Source organism: Pelodiscus sinensis, chromosome 1 (assembly GCF_049634645.1).
Source record: "Pelodiscus sinensis isolate JC-2024 chromosome 1, ASM4963464v1, whole genome shotgun sequence".
Lineage (NCBI taxonomy): Eukaryota > Metazoa > Chordata > Testudines > Trionychidae > Pelodiscus > Pelodiscus sinensis.
The window spans coordinates 241,104,196-241,119,669 of record NC_134711.1 but is presented as its reverse complement, the minus strand read 5'-3'; the positions used below and the strand labels follow the sequence as shown (position 1 = coordinate 241,119,669).

At 41.2% G+C, this 15,474-nt stretch overlaps 1 protein-coding gene across 5 annotated transcripts in view; it reads left to right on the top strand.

The window, feature by feature from the left end:
• Positions 1–15,474, top strand: part of MYO16 (myosin XVI) — a 517,195-nt gene that overhangs the window by 263,303 nt on the left and 238,418 nt on the right. For all 5 annotated transcript variants that reach the window (XM_075918615.1, XM_075918625.1, XM_075918604.1 and 2 more), the window contains exons 8-9: positions 3,515–3,590; positions 7,007–7,160. In XM_075918615.1, the coding sequence (XP_075774730.1) occupies positions 3,515–3,590; positions 7,007–7,160 (230 nt within the window). The remainder of the gene's footprint in view (positions 1–3,514; positions 3,591–7,006; positions 7,161–15,474) is intronic.

Here is a 15,474-nt window from a genome sequence, read left to right as displayed (position 1 = left end):
CACTCTTGCAAAAGGAGTAGGAAAATTATTGTGTTGTCAGTGCGATGTATCAAGATAATTTTTACTATTACTATGAAAGAGGTTGATCAACATAAGACAAAAAGCCTAATTTCTTTTAGCTACAGAGTTTTCCTTTGTAGTGGCTATGATTTATTTCCCTAGTTTGACAGTGACCATGCAGAGTCAGCTAATTAAAGTGTGCCTGCACAGGGAGTTTACTGTGAAGGCTTAAAATATGCGTGTTTCACCTGTAACATGCACATGAGATGCCTGTTTCATTTTCAATTTACATCATGTGAACACATGGTGATGGTTTACCTGAACTGGTATACTGGTCTCAGAGATTTTCCCATGGTCCTTTGGGTTATGGCCGAGCAATGTGCATTCTGCAATTGTGAATTGTGGGATGCAAAGCAGAAACCACATGGATTCAATTTTCTTTAAAAAAATCTGTCTCTGCTCTGTACTTCATTTTTGGGAGGGCTGGCGCTATTTTCGAAGAGCTGTCAGCACAGACCCAGAAATGTACTGCACCTCTCTGGAGGCAAGCATGAATAGACAGAGGCTGCTTGGGCTCAACATTCATACCTAGGATTGGGTGAGCAGATGGGGAAGGTGAGGAGAATACACAGTGATGGTATCCCCGCTTCTCCAGTAGTAGGAAAACACTGGGAAGCTGTTGCAGCAGGATGAGGATGCTGCACTGCTGGAAGAAGAGGATCAGTGTACAGTGCTATTTATGGGCCCCGTGAACCCATATGAAATGGTAGGAGACAGTTAGTAGTGGCAAGAGGCTTCCAGGTTGGGAAGTGATACCTTTTTTGAGGTCAGTACAGAGCTGCCCCAAGACCTACATCAACAGCTTTCCCAGATGCTTTGTCCCATACCAGTTCAAAAGCAGGTTTCCATTGCCCTCTGGAAGCTGTCTGGAAGGGTCCATCCGATGAGCTTTCAGATCTCAGCTCTATTTAATTTAATGGAGAAAAGACTCTTTGCCCTCAAGACTACTGTGGACATTAAAGATGTAGAGTTTGCTCAAGTTATTCTCCTTATTCTCTGATGCCCTCTTTAATGTACCAGGCTATTATGGGAGGGGGGGCAGGAAAAAAGGAATATTTAGCCAGTGTAGTTGCATCATGGTGGTCGAGTGTGTATTTGAGTGTTTGAAACGTGGGTGGCATGGCTTGGGGAATGTTTGAAAGCAGCAGAAAAGAAACATCCCAACCCTTATAGCTGCATGCAGTGTTATGCACTGTATTTGTCAGACAAAGAGGAAAACCTTTAACAACAGGCTGAGGGTAGGCCACTTGCTTGGCAGTTCAAGCAGCCAGCAAGGCATCTCTTAGAGAAGTCTTCAGCCTATGTAGGTACATCCTGTTACACATCTTTGGAGGCAGGGAAGGAGATTGGGAGTAATGCAGACTGTGAGTAATGCAGCATTGCTTATGTGTGGAAGAACAGAATGTTGCCCTTATATACTTTTGTAAAGCCACATACATTATTTTAAAGGATTTTAGGTGTTACACACAGTCATAATGAACCAAAATGAATTTAAATGGTTTACATTATAAAATAACAATAATAATACAGAAACCCTGATTCGCTGAGATATAACAATGCTTCTTTTATTTAAACAAATCTACAGATTAACCAACAAAATGCAAACTTCTGAAGAAATCATTTAAACCAAGTGGAAAGTGCAGCAATGCAAAAGGTACAAAAGTAACAAGCTATTTGGCCTAGGCTTAAAGTTACAGCTGCACGTAAGTCTTCCCTCTGCCTTGTCTTACATAGGCAGTTCTGGGCAGTAATTCAAATGTTTAGGTGTTGTATAGGCTCAAAAGTCCTGCACTTCCAAGAGCCAGTGTTCTTGGTGGGCAAATGTTGAAACGGAGAGGGGAAAGGCCTCTGGGATAAGTGCTGTGTGGCACAGAGAGAAGAGATTGTCACTGATCCCAGTGGCCAGCCTTGTCCAAGGTGCTGAAGAACAGGGCTGGGTCCTCTTATACACTACCCTACAGAATCCCTGAACCTGCTGGCCTAGCAGGAACATGTTTTGTAATTGTGCCCTGAGACTGCTGTCTTCCCTATGTGCTGTTTGCTGCTGTGCCTTAGTAGCTTGGAGGAGTGTGTGTGTGTGGGAGGGGGAAGAGGGGAGGAGGACTTGGAAATATGCTCCCATTTTGTTCTGGAAATATTGTTTGTATGTTTCTATGATGTTGAGGCATTTCTATGGTGTCAGAGGAGATGATGGTGGTATGAAAGGGCCACTGGGGTTGAGTTGGTCAGTTATCCCCTTTGAATCCCCTTTAGGTGATCCTGAGCCTCAGTGACTTTACAGTGAGGCAGGTCACTAGTAGTCAGAGAATGGTCTTATTCAAAAAGACGGAGGACATGTGCTGAAGCTACTGAGCAGGTTGGCCTCTCCAGAAATACAAACTGCAGCTGATGGGGTGGGGGAAAGAGGGACTCAATGTGCCACTATTCCTTATAACGTGTGAATCAAAATTGAACAATTCCTCGATCTTCAGTTCTGCTTTATCTCTCCTGCAGAGATGCAGGAAATTCAGAAAAAAATTAATAGGATTCTGCAATGATTGCGGGCTAGAATATGCGTTACAGGGCATTTCAACCTCAGCAGGAATCAGTACTGTTTGTGTTGGTATCATGCAATGTCCATGTCCACCTCAGGTGAACTATAAACACTAACTGAAGGTCTATTCCTGTAAACAGTGGTTTTTATTTTCATTATTTAAATGTGCCACTGGATGTGGAGTAGGGGAGGGGTCAATGGCATTAGACTTGGGGTTTGTTTACTGGGTCGGGTGGACGAGGAAAGAGGAGAGGAAAATAGTCAGATGGGCAAGTGCCACAGTCTTGAAACCTGTTGATAATCTGGATGTATTGCTGCAAGGTATGACAGCAGCTGGATTTTCCAGATGGCCAGCATCATGGTCCCAGATCCCAAATGGATCCTAGCTCTCAGGGGACTGCTCCTTTCCAACATTTTCCTGCTCATCCTTTGGTGCAACTTACCAGTGTTCCCTGATGCGAGGGAAAGTGAATCCGGCAGACTCCAGACACTGTCTTGAATGATTGTCCTATAACTGTGCATGATTCTGAGTTCCTTGCTTGTTAACTGGCATTGGTCAATATCCTGACTGGTGCCTCTCTTAAGTATCTGCCTGGCAATGTCTACAAAAAGAGCGCCATTCATATGACTTGGTCACAAGGTAACACCCTTGTGTTGACATGCCATGAGTACATGTGAAGAATATTTGGGATCTGGGCCAGGGCAGGCAAGGATGTTAATCTGTTGTTGCTGATGGGATTTACCTCTGCATGTGAAAAGTGCATGTATACCTCTGACAGATTTATGCACTGTTTGTGGTGTGGACTGGAGCAGGTGGACTATAATGCTATACTGTTTCCCTTTAAAGATGCCTTTTAAAATAAATTGTAACTGAATAACATGCTTTTGATACTTCAAACAGACTTTTTTGTACTTTTCCAGACAAACCTTGTAAAACTGCTGTTGATGCATCGGGCAAACCCCAGTCTTCTCAGCTGCAATGATGAAAAGCCCTCAGGTGGGTGATGATCTACTGGTGTCCTAATAAATGTGATAGTCCTTTATTTTTCCCTTAGCAAATAATTCTAGTCTTCACTCAAGCTCTATAGATTGTTGGTTTGGCCCACCTTACAAAGAATAAGTTGTTTTGAATAGAGGCACGTGAAGGCCTCAATAGGAATTTTACTGCATAATGCCACCACAAGAAAGCATTGTGAAATTTTAAAGAGACTGACTCGAGAGGTTGTGAGTTCACAAGATGTTGTCGTACTTGGGGTGCTTTTCATCTCTTGCTTTTGGGTTCTGAAGCTGTGGGATTACGCATAGGCCCATGCCTTCAAGGGTATTCTTAAACTTATAGAATAGGTGATGATTTATTCAAGAGTATGTATTTTTAAAAGAACATTTCTTGTGCATTTTATATAATTTTGTCTTCTGTTTTCAAAAGGCTTCCAGAAAAACAGAGAAGATCATATAAAACGGTTCATGTATTAATGCCTTCCCTATAGTTTTTAGTATTTGCTTTTAGCATATATTTGATGTTCTTATTCCTTTGGAGACTTGGTTTTGGTGGTTTCTGTCTTTCTCTACTGCCACAGGGTTAGATACTACAGTGTTGGATTCTCATCTCCATGATTTTCAGAGATGTTGAGGATTGGCAGGCCATGTCCCTTAATCCCTGATCAGGAGATCATGATCAGCTCAGTTATCAAAGGGCAGATTGTTTCCCAAAGTATTACAACCTTTTCATTTTGCAGAGATGGCCATCCTAGACAGCTCTGCAGCTCCTTTGCACAAACTGCCTCTAGGGTTCCTTTGCAGATCTCCCTTTTTACTTCTCCCTCCAGCCACCAAACCAGCACATTGCTCCTCCAGGGTACAAGGCCGCAAGCTGCTCCTACTCTTCATGTAGATAGACACAGCAGCAGCTGCTAAATGAACACAGGGGCTGCGTCTAGACTGGCAAGTTTTTCCGCAAAAGCAGTTTGCCAGCTGTCTACACTGCCCGCTTGAATTTGCGCAAGAACACTGACGATCTCATGTAAGATTGTCAGTGTACTTGCAGAAATACTATGCTGCTCCCGTTTGGGCAAAAGCCCTCTTGCGCAAATGCTTTTGCACAAGAGGGCCAGTGTAGACAACGCGGTATTGTTTTGTGCAAAAAAGCCCCATTGGCGAAAATGGCGATCGGGGCTTTCTTGCACAAAACCGCGTCTAGATTGGCACGGACGCTTTTCCGCAAAAAGTGTTTTTGCAGAAAAGCATCCGTGCCAATCTAGACACTCTTTTCTGCAAATGCTTTTAACGGAAAAACTTTTCCGTTAAAAGCATTTGTGGAAAATCATGCCAGTCTAGACGTATCCAGGCTGTTTAATCATGTCACAAAAGCTCATCTGTACATCAGGGGTGAAAGTAACTTACATTTCTTACAGGTGTTGTTGTATTGTAGCCCCCCTGAGTGTGGGGGAGCTCAGGGCAGGAGTCTGAAATGTAACAGTTCTTGTTTGAAATGTAAATGTGAGGAAGAGTTGGTGACTCAGATCAGGGTCCTGGGGTGTGCAGAGGTGGTGGTGGGGATCACGACAGGGATGGGAATATGGGAAGTGCAGGAGCCTGGGCAGGAACTTGGGGGCATGGAATGCTCAGGACAAGGGGCTGGAGGTGTGAGGGAGTGCAGGAGTCAGGGTAGGTGGATATGAAGAGTGAATTGCAGACAATGAGGTCTCAGGAGCTCCAAAGTACCATGGGTGGCTGGGAGTGTATGTATTTAGTCAGCATCTCCTGGCCCAGGCAGGCAGTGGAAAGTTCTCTTCAGCTCCCAGTCCCTGCATGACGCTGGGACCTTGCAACTCCTGTCTGCCTCAGGTGGAGGAACATCCCCAAAGCTCTGTGCTTCAGTCCTAACCATGGTTGGTGTAGTGACCCTGCAGCCCTGAGCCACAGGCAGAGGAGGACTCACAGCTCAGAGCTGGCTTCCCGCTGGCAATGAGGGGATCCTTCAGCTCATATTTTGTCATGCATATTTTTAGTGAAAGTCACTGATAGGCCATGGGCTTCCATGGCCTGTCTATGGCTTTTACTATAAATATGTGTGACAAAATCATATCCTCCTTAATAAAGAGAAGCAATGAAAGACATGAGAAGTACAGTAAAAAAAAGCATTATTAAAAATCCTTCTGTGGAAGTGCAGTTCCTTACCTTCTGAGGAAAGGATAAAATAAGCTTTTTATCTGAAAACTTACATCTTAATGCTGAATATCCACATTGCACAAAAAACAAAGTTGCTTCAGCCTCTGCAAATCAATATACAATTTAAAGTATCAGACTAATTTTTGGAAATAAATAAAATTGCAAGAATGTTCAATGCTTACATTTGTTCAAATACATTGTTTAATTATTGTTTGCAAGGTTGTTGCTGCCATGTTGGTCCCAGGATAATAGAGTGAACAGGTAATATCTTTCTCTTTGTAGTCCAAAAGATTGTCTCTTTCTCCAGCAAAGGTTGGTCCAATTAAAGGTATAACCTCACTTACACTATCTAATTCTTCAGTTACAGAGTTCAATATTTGTATCTATCTGCAGTTCACATACTATAGGAGACCCTCACGATTCACAGATTTGCTATTTGTGATTTTGTGGGTCTCTTCTGTTCCCCCATTACACTTGAACCCCTGGCCTTGGGGAAGAAGCCTGTTGCTGGATGGAAGCAATGGACAGGATGCTCCTCTCTTCGCACTCACCACAGCAGCCAAGAGCCACAGGAAGTTCAATGCAGGGTCAGAAGCCGTGGGGAAAACAGTGCGTCAGCCAGGAGCCATGGGGAAGCACACCACAGCCCCCAGCCTGCGTGATTAGTTCCCTGCAGCTCCCGGCCCCCAACATCAATTCCCCACAGCTCCCGGCAGCTATGGTGAGTTCCTCTCACTTCCTGGCCCCTGTGGTGAGTTCCCTATGGCTCTTGACCCCTCTCTGTGCGTTCCCCATGGCTCCCAGCAGCTGCAGGGAATTCAGGAGCTGTGGGGAGCTAACTGCAGGTCCCAGGAATTGTGGGGAACTCAAAGCAGTAGCTGGGAGCTGCTGCCCCCAGGATTCATGAATTTCAACATTTATGGTGGTGCCTGGAGTGCATCCACCAAGAATGGCGAAGGTTTACTGTATTGAATAGTTTAGCTCCTGATAGAATAAGACTGGTTGTGGAGTTTTGAAAACAATGATAATGTAATTTCATATTAAAGGTATCATACATTTATTTTTCCCCAATAATCTGGTGCTCTATTTTGTGATATATATCAAGATCAGTGTTTCTTTTTTTGGCAACATGTTGATAAAAACTTTTGTTAAATCTTAATCTGATCTGGAATTTTGAGTCAAGTAGAATTTGGCTTTTCTACTTTCTTTTGCCTGATAGTCTTCTTGGCAATATCCACTATCTAGATATTGCAGCTTCTGAATTTATTGAGGAAATGCTGCTGAAGGCTGAAACTGTTTGGGAAGAAAAAATGAAAGACCCTTTATCTGTTTCTGCTTTATCACAAGAGGAGCCATATGAAGAAATCATCCATGATCTGCCTGCACTTTCCAATAAACTGTAAGTGTTTTTATTGTTAAGAGTGTTCTACTAAAGTGTTAAAGTACTGGGGCAAGATTTTCCTGTAGATTGTATGCACAACTGAGGAGCTAATGGGTTCCTCATTTTAGAAAGTTGCCTTATATTTCTCTGGTTTTAGTCCTCCATCTCTACTAAGTTTGCTTTAAATCAATCTAGACTATAAAGCATGGTAAGAAGAGTATAATGTATTGTTATGTTGGTCAGTAAAAATTCCTGGATTATTTTAGCAGAATTATTGTGGGGTGTCATTCTGGAATCATAAAATCATAGCATCATACTAGAACTGGAAGAGACCTTGAAAGGACATCAGATGCAGTCCCCTGTCCATATGGTAGGACCAAGCCCTGTCTAGATGATCCCTGATAGATGTCTATCCAATCTGTTCTTATATATCTCCGTTGATGGAAATTCCACAGTCTCCCTAGGCAATTTATTTCAGTGTTTAGACTTAATCATGCTCCCATTAACATAGATGAAAATGAACTGATAAAAATACCATTGACTTAAGTAGGAGCTGGGACATTTACTGAGAGTAAGATTAACATGACCACTTTTAGACAGAAGTGAAGACTGCTCTAGGAAGTTACAGATTGTAGTCTGAATTGTACTGCATACGGTAAGTAGCTGGTGCAAGGTGGAGAGAAAGGTAGGATTCCATTGAGTGAACTCAGAGGTCAGTGACGGAGTGCAATATGGATTTAGTTCTTGCTCTTGGCAAAAAGTTGGATTTTGATATCTGTATATATTCTTGCACATCTTAGAAGGAGACTCTGACACGGAAATTCCTTTGGGGCTGTCACCCACGATGCTGATCATACCACTGAGCCTGACCACCTGCCTTCTAGGGCCCCCCACCACCCCCCTGTCTTGTCCATGCCAATAAAGACACAGATTTGGAATAACAACCCCCCAGCAGAGAAATAGAGATGCTGAAATAGCCCAGCTCTTGGAGGGTTCCGTTATAGGGACTTGATTGCGTTCAGGAACCCAGCCCTCAAAGGGGACCAAAATGCCAGATAAGTCAATCTTACTCTGTACAGAAGTTTTACACAGAGAAAGCACACAAGATTCGCTCTCTGTATTAATGAAAGAGAGAGATGCACAGCTGTGCCTCTTTCCCCAGTAACAATTATTTACACTGGGCCTGATACTAAGCAAAAGTGTTTTATTAAATAGGGTTTAAGAGATTGTTAAGTGAAAACAGACAGATCAAAGCAAGTTACCAAGCACAACAAATACAATATGCCAATTAAGCTTAATATACTAAGCAAAATTGATACAGATAATAATTTTCAACCTAGTCCTTATTTCAATTATAGCCTTTCAACACAGATTTGATCTTTTCTCTGGCCTGGGTCTAACAGCTTCCTGTGTCTTTAGAATTCTTTGTTTTCATTTTTCTTTATGTGAATTCTCTTAGGGTAGTTCGAACTAGGGAGGCTAATGAGGGTGACCAAAATTGCTAATGATTAGCATATTCCTGGCCAGTCGCCATTTTGGAAACTGACTAGCCCAAACTAACTACCCACGTCTACACACGGCAGAGAAGCGGATTTCCGAGAAAAACCCCTCAGTTCGAATTAACTGTTACTTCTCATGGAATGAGATTTAACAGTTAATTTGAATAAAGGGTTTATCTTGGAATCCCGCTTCTCTGCCGCGTGTAGATGCGGGCAGTTACTTCGGGCTAGTCAGTTTCCAAAATGGTGACCAGCCAGGAATATGCTAATCAAGCAAGGGATATTTAAATCCTGCGCTTCATTAGCAATTTCGGTTGCCCACATTAGCCTCCCTAGTTCGAACTAGGGGGCTAGTGTAGACGTACCCTTAGAGTGGGAAAGTCAGTTTTCAAAAGCTAGCTGAAGACAATGTTGGTTGCTTTGCATTCCTTAAATAGAATTTCCCCTTTGTTTGCCCCTCACTCGCCCCAAGGAATAATACCACATTCAAGATGGATTCCAACACCAGGTGGCATGTACACATGTCTTTGTAGGACCAACTACAGTTTGGGGTTACAGGAAAAACAAAGTCATTTACAGATTGCTGTCTTGAAGAACAGGCCATTAAGTCCCTAATTCTTCAATTACAGCATTCAGTATTTTATCTATCTGCAATTCACATTATACAGGAGACCCTTGCAAGTTGCAGAATCTCTATTTGCAATATTGCGTATTTGTGGGTCTCTCCTGCCCCCCTCTCCCCATTGCACCTTAAGCCCCAGCCTGGGTGGGGCACAGCATCAGGGAAGAGTCCTATTGCTGGATGGCAGCAGTGGACAGAGCCCATCTTCCTCCATTTTCACCACAGCATCTGGGAGCCTGTACTCTGGGAATTTATGTCAGAGATTGTACTCTGCCCTCTAGAGCTATCAACATGTGAAAGACATGGATGGGACATAGCACAGAGGGTGTAAAATTTACTCTCCTCATCCCTTGTTTCCTAAAATGCAGAGGAAGCTTGTGACTCATTGAGAAATTTCCAAAGGTTATCATTTATTCAATGATCATTTAAAAAAAAAACCTATTGTGGAATGTGACCTTCATCCATAAATACCTAGAAAAATTCATTGAAAAACTAAAATAACTGATTCTAAAGATGAACCATCTGTGGAAGATGAAACTGCCCGAAAAGACCTCACTATCTAAACAGGTCAAAAGCTTTGAAAGATATCACTTCAAAGCATGATACAGTGGAGGCTAAGGGTTCCTCTGGTACTCATGGGGCAGAGAGAGCCCATAGCTCTAATAGCAAACATTCTCTTATTCAACACCTTCCTCCAGACTAAAAGGAACAGTTCCAGGCTATTATTGATAAGGGACCGCTACTGACCAGAACAGCCCTTTGAGTGTCCTTAGAAGCTGCAGATACCATGGCTTGGTCTTTCTCCACAGTCGTGGTGATGGTAGAGGCTCCTGGTTCCAGTTGTGGTTTCCAGGAGAAGTCCAGAATAGGATAGAGGGTCTCCTCTTGGATTGAAATTGAGAATACCAATGAAACACTACACATGCTACAAGACTCAGAAAGCACATTGCATTCATTGGGCATTTACACCCCCGGGAACAAAAGGAAATTCAGTAGATAGCAAATAGTCCAAAGATGCTACCCAATAGACTTCTCTGGGTTTTGGGTACATCTAAACTACATCCCTCTTTCAAAAGAGGGATGTAAATTAGTCATATTGAAATTGCAAATGAAGCCAGGATTTGAATTTCCCACGCTTCATTTGCATAATTGTGTCACGGCATTCTTTCAAAATATGCTATTTCAAAAGTGAAACGGCTGTTTAGACATGGTTCTTTTGAAGAGAAAATCCTTTTTTGAAAGATCCAGTACTTCTCATTTTTTGAGGAGTACAGTATCTTTTGAAAAAGGCTTTTCTTTAGTCTAGACATAGTCTAAGAGACCTTTGGGACCTCCAAGAAAAATAGACAGAGGTTCCACAGAAAGAGATCCTTTAACTCAATGATTCTCAACCGGGGTATAGGTACCAGTGGGGGTATGCAGAGATCTTCCAGCACATACATCTACTCATTTAGATATTAGCCTAGTTTTACAACAGGTTACATAAAAAGCACTAGCGAAGTCAGTACAAACTAAAATTCATTCAGATAATGACTTGTTTGTACTGATTTCTATTTTATATCCTGAAATGTAAGTGTAATATTTATATTTTAATAGATTTATTTTATAATGCTATGGTAAAAATGGAAAATAAGCATTTTTTCAGTAATAGTGTTCAGTGACATTTTGTATTTTTATGTCTGATTTTGTAATTTTTAAATCAGGTGAAATTTGGGGGGACACATTATAAATCAGACCCTAAAAGGGTCACAGTTCTCTGGAAAGGTGGAGAGCCACTGTTTTAACTCATTTGATGCAAGTTCACAGAAGGCTGCTTCTTAGAAATGTCATTTTTGACAAGATGATGACAATTTGACCCCTTCCTTTTCTCTAGATAACTGCAACTATTTTCTCATTTCCCCTTTGATTGGCAACTGTCTTTCCCATTTCCAACAAACTTTCGAATGTATCACCTTGATTGAAGTATTGGTGGAAGCAATAACAGCTGTCTCTATACCATCCACTTTTAGGGTGTGTCCAGACTACACTTCTCTGTCAACAGAGAGATGTAGATTAGGCACATCCAAATTGCTAATGAATCAGGGATTTAAATATCCCGTGCTTCATTAGCATAAACATGGCCATCGTTTTTTTCTAAACAGATTTTTTTCAGAAAAAGCAACAGTCTAGATGTGGATCCGTCAAAAATAAAGCCTTTTTCGACAGATCCTGTAAACCTTGTTTTTTGAGGAATACAGGATCTGTTGAAAAAGGGTTAATTTTGACAGATCCGTGTCTAGACTGCGATTTTTTTTTGAAAAAACTCTGTTTTGAAAAAAAGTTGTAGCCATGTTTATGCTAATGAAGTGAGGGATATTTAAATCCCTGCTTCATTAGCAATTTTGATGTGCTTGATTTTCATCCCTCTGTCGATGTAGCCTTATTTCCTCCCTCCATCTCATCCCCATTTCTTATTTCCTATTCAGGGACCCCTCTTATGACTTCTTATTACATCATGGTCTACACTAGAAAATTAGTTTGGTTTAATTATGTTGGTCAAGGATGTAAAAAATTCACACCCTGAGTGATGTAGTTAATCCTACGTATGTTCCCGTAAGAAAAGCACTTGGTTGATAGAAAAATTCTTTCAATGATCTAGCTACTGTCTCACAGGAAGGGGATTACATACCTCAAAGGCAAACCACTTCCTTTAGAGAGTGTGGAGGGATAGCCACCCAACCCCACTCTGTGCCCCAATTCTACTGTGGCCTGGCCCTAGCTACAGCTCCCCTCCTGGCCTCAGCTCCTAGAGATGGCCTCCAGCTGTGGCTTAGGACTCTCGAGTACCTGGTTTTCAACTGGAAAGTCTGGCCAGAAAGGGGACCTGGAAGTCCCTGGTAAGCACTGCTGACCAGAAACTAAAAGTCTGGTTACTTGCAGTAACTGCTACATTACAGCACAGTTCTCTCCCATCCTGCCCTACTCACCTGAAACCCCAGTGCACGAGTCTCCTTTGTCTGTCCTGCCTCTATAAGCCATCACCCCTAGAGCATGGCTCTCTTTTCCCATCTTGTCCCTCTCATTCACCTACCACAATCTCAGCTTCCTAAGGATACAGACCAGGTAAGGGGGTGCTACTGAAAAACTTTGGGGACCACTGGCTTAGACAAACTGACGTCAGTTCCCTAACAGACAAAACACTCCTTAGATTGGTGGAAGAATGATTACAATGTAAGTGTAGGAGTTCCTTTCTTCCAACTGATGCCAGTGGTAACTGTAGCTAGAGATGTATCTCGTTGGGATGGGTAGCATACAGAACATATGATACAGGACAGATGATGTCCCTGAGAAAACACCTTCCCTATCAACCTATTGGAGCTCAAGACAACTGGAAATTCTTGTCATTATTTTCTGCCTCCTATCAGAGACAAGTCAAGAAGCCATGACAACAATGTTTTACATCGCCCAGGAGGAAGAGATGAGATCTGCTTCCCTCCTTCACTGAAGTAGTAGTGTTGAGATTGCTGGATAAGGCATCACTAAGAATTTTGGCAATGAGTCTCACTGTCAGGCAAAACATCACAGCTGATGCTCTCTGCAAGACTACAAATGAGAGTTGGAATTCCATATTTTTGTTGGCATATTTCATACTTAGGGGTAACCAGAAGTAGACCTCTTTGCCACAGCCTCATGTTTCATTCAATCAGAGGTTTAGGCTACGGGTCATTGAGGGTGCTTTCCTCCTCCCTTGACTGAAGAAATTTTTCTTCCTACACCCCTTATTCTCTAGATGGTGAATAGGATTGGACAAGACAAAGCCAGAGTTATTCTAATAGCCTGACCATAGTCGAATTAGCATGTCTTTGAATGTCAGCTTCCAAAACTTCCCTCTGCATTCAATCTTTTCAGTGTAAAAATGCTGAAAACTGATAACTCTGGTGATATTTTGAAGCACATTTAAAAAATAAAAATCAACAAATTAATTTAATACACTGATGGCTCATGTAGATAAAAATTAAGGTGATATTACTTGTACAACACACTAGAATTTTTCCAGTAATGTGTGCCAGTAATAGTAGCCCTACATAACTCAAATAGATTACCCTTGATAACTGAACTTTGTGTCTAGTATATATCTTTACTTTTGCCTCAAGCCACATAGCTCCCTTTGTGGTTAATTATCTGGTCATGGAACACAACATTCTGGAGATGATTGCTCATGCTTAACCAGACACCTGCATTAACAAAAGATCTTTTTTTCCCCACTGTGCTATAGTTAGACTTTCAGTGGCACAATAGTTAACAGAATTTCACCTTGTGACTAACCTGCAATGAATGTTTATAGAGGAATTTTACTAAAAGTGACATTTTGGTGGAAAGATCATATTTCTAGCTAAGGTGCCTATCTGTTTTAATGTTCAGTATCTTTCTGAAGCTGAATCAAATAGATTTGTTTGTATGATGTGTTATTCTGTCTTTGTTGGAATTCATCTCATGTACTTCTTGAAATACAAAGTATATTCTAGCACTTTATCCAAAGGCTTTTTAAAGTCTCTTAAATACAAATAGTTTGTGTGGTATGCAGGCATAAATCAATGTATTTTACATATCTTTTGTTTAAGAACCTAGCCCGTGGTTTACTTGCCACATATATGTACAGAATTCTCAAAATTTATGGTTAACATAAAAAATGTACCTACTTGGTCACCAAAGGAGTGGAGGAAAGTTTAGCACTTTGCTGTCTGAGGGTATCTGCGATAGTCAGCTTCTATCTACAACTCCTTAATCAGATTCTTTTGATCTATCTTCCCTGAAAGGCTTACACTCTAATTTTAAACATGATGCTACAAGTGCACCTGCTGTGTCTGGGGATGGTTGTGTGTGCTACAAACAGTGGGGAGCGAATGGGATGAGGAAGGATGAAGGTTGCAGCAGTAAGATTCTGAAGCTGTGAATACTCACAAAGTGAATACTATATTAATATTAACTTGAAAATACCAACTGTGAAGATTTTAATGATGATCACCATATCTGGGCACAACTTCTAATCAGAATATATTGGAAACACCTGTAAACTTGGGAAAACATATTAATTAAATGAAGGGTTTTGTTTTGTTTTGTTTTTCCTAATAAATACCAGAAAAATATTTTGAAAATGCCTGTAGTCATGTGGCTCAAAATTTCCATTAAAAGTTTACCTTTTGTGTTGAGATTACCCAAAAGGACTTCCAGAAAGCTGTGTGCAATAGGAAAAGTTGCATTAAAAGGAAAGTTGTCATAACATGTAATATTTTTACATTCATTTTTTATATGACTAATCTCACCATTACTTTTGAAAAGTGAGACCCTTAGCACTGAGAGCATAGCTTTCTGAAAAATAAAAGTGCCTTCATGATATGGTCTTTGGAAAATGCTTCAGAAGATTATGCTTTCAATTAGGCATGTCTTAGAATAAAGTGTATATCACATGTCATTTCTGGCATTATTTGTTACTAAAAGCAAAGCACTTTTATTACTTACTATTATTTCAGTATAATATTACTGCTAAAAATGGTCCTCATTCAGGAAAGCAATTATCATATTTTTAAGTTTACCCCTATTAAATACTGCACTTAAGCACCTAATTAAAGTTAAGCAGGTACTTAAATTCAGTCCTGAATAAGAATGTGGGCCACTATTAGGGTTGGAAGTAAACCCCCATTCTTTTCTTCTTGGATAGTTAAGACATAAGTCTCCAGGTAAAATCCTGGCCCTGCTACAGTTAATGGCAAAACTCCCATTGATTTAATTGACCGTGATTTTATCCTCCATATCTCCATGCTGCCTTCCTTCCTAAATGTTACGTCCATGTGCATTGTCAAAGGAGACATAACCAAGAAACAGAGGAAACTGGGTTCAGTAACTCCTCTCTTGAATAGTGCTGTGGTGGCATTTTTCAAACTCACCTCTGTTCTGAGGCTTTTGCTGGTGTTTAGTGTCCTGGAATATGATGTATCTGAAATCTTGTGAGAACCTGCATGTCCGACATTGTTTGTGTATTTGTTTCTTTGTTTGTTTTTGAGAAATATGGAGTGCTCTGGAATGTAAATATAGGAAGTGGGAAGGGAAGGGGAACCTCCAAGAGCAGTAATAAGCTCATATAGAGAAGCTTCAGGGGGTAGCCTAGTTAGTCTGTACAGGAAATGTACCAGACTGGACCATTTGTTGGTTTTTTTCATATAGAGAAGTTTTG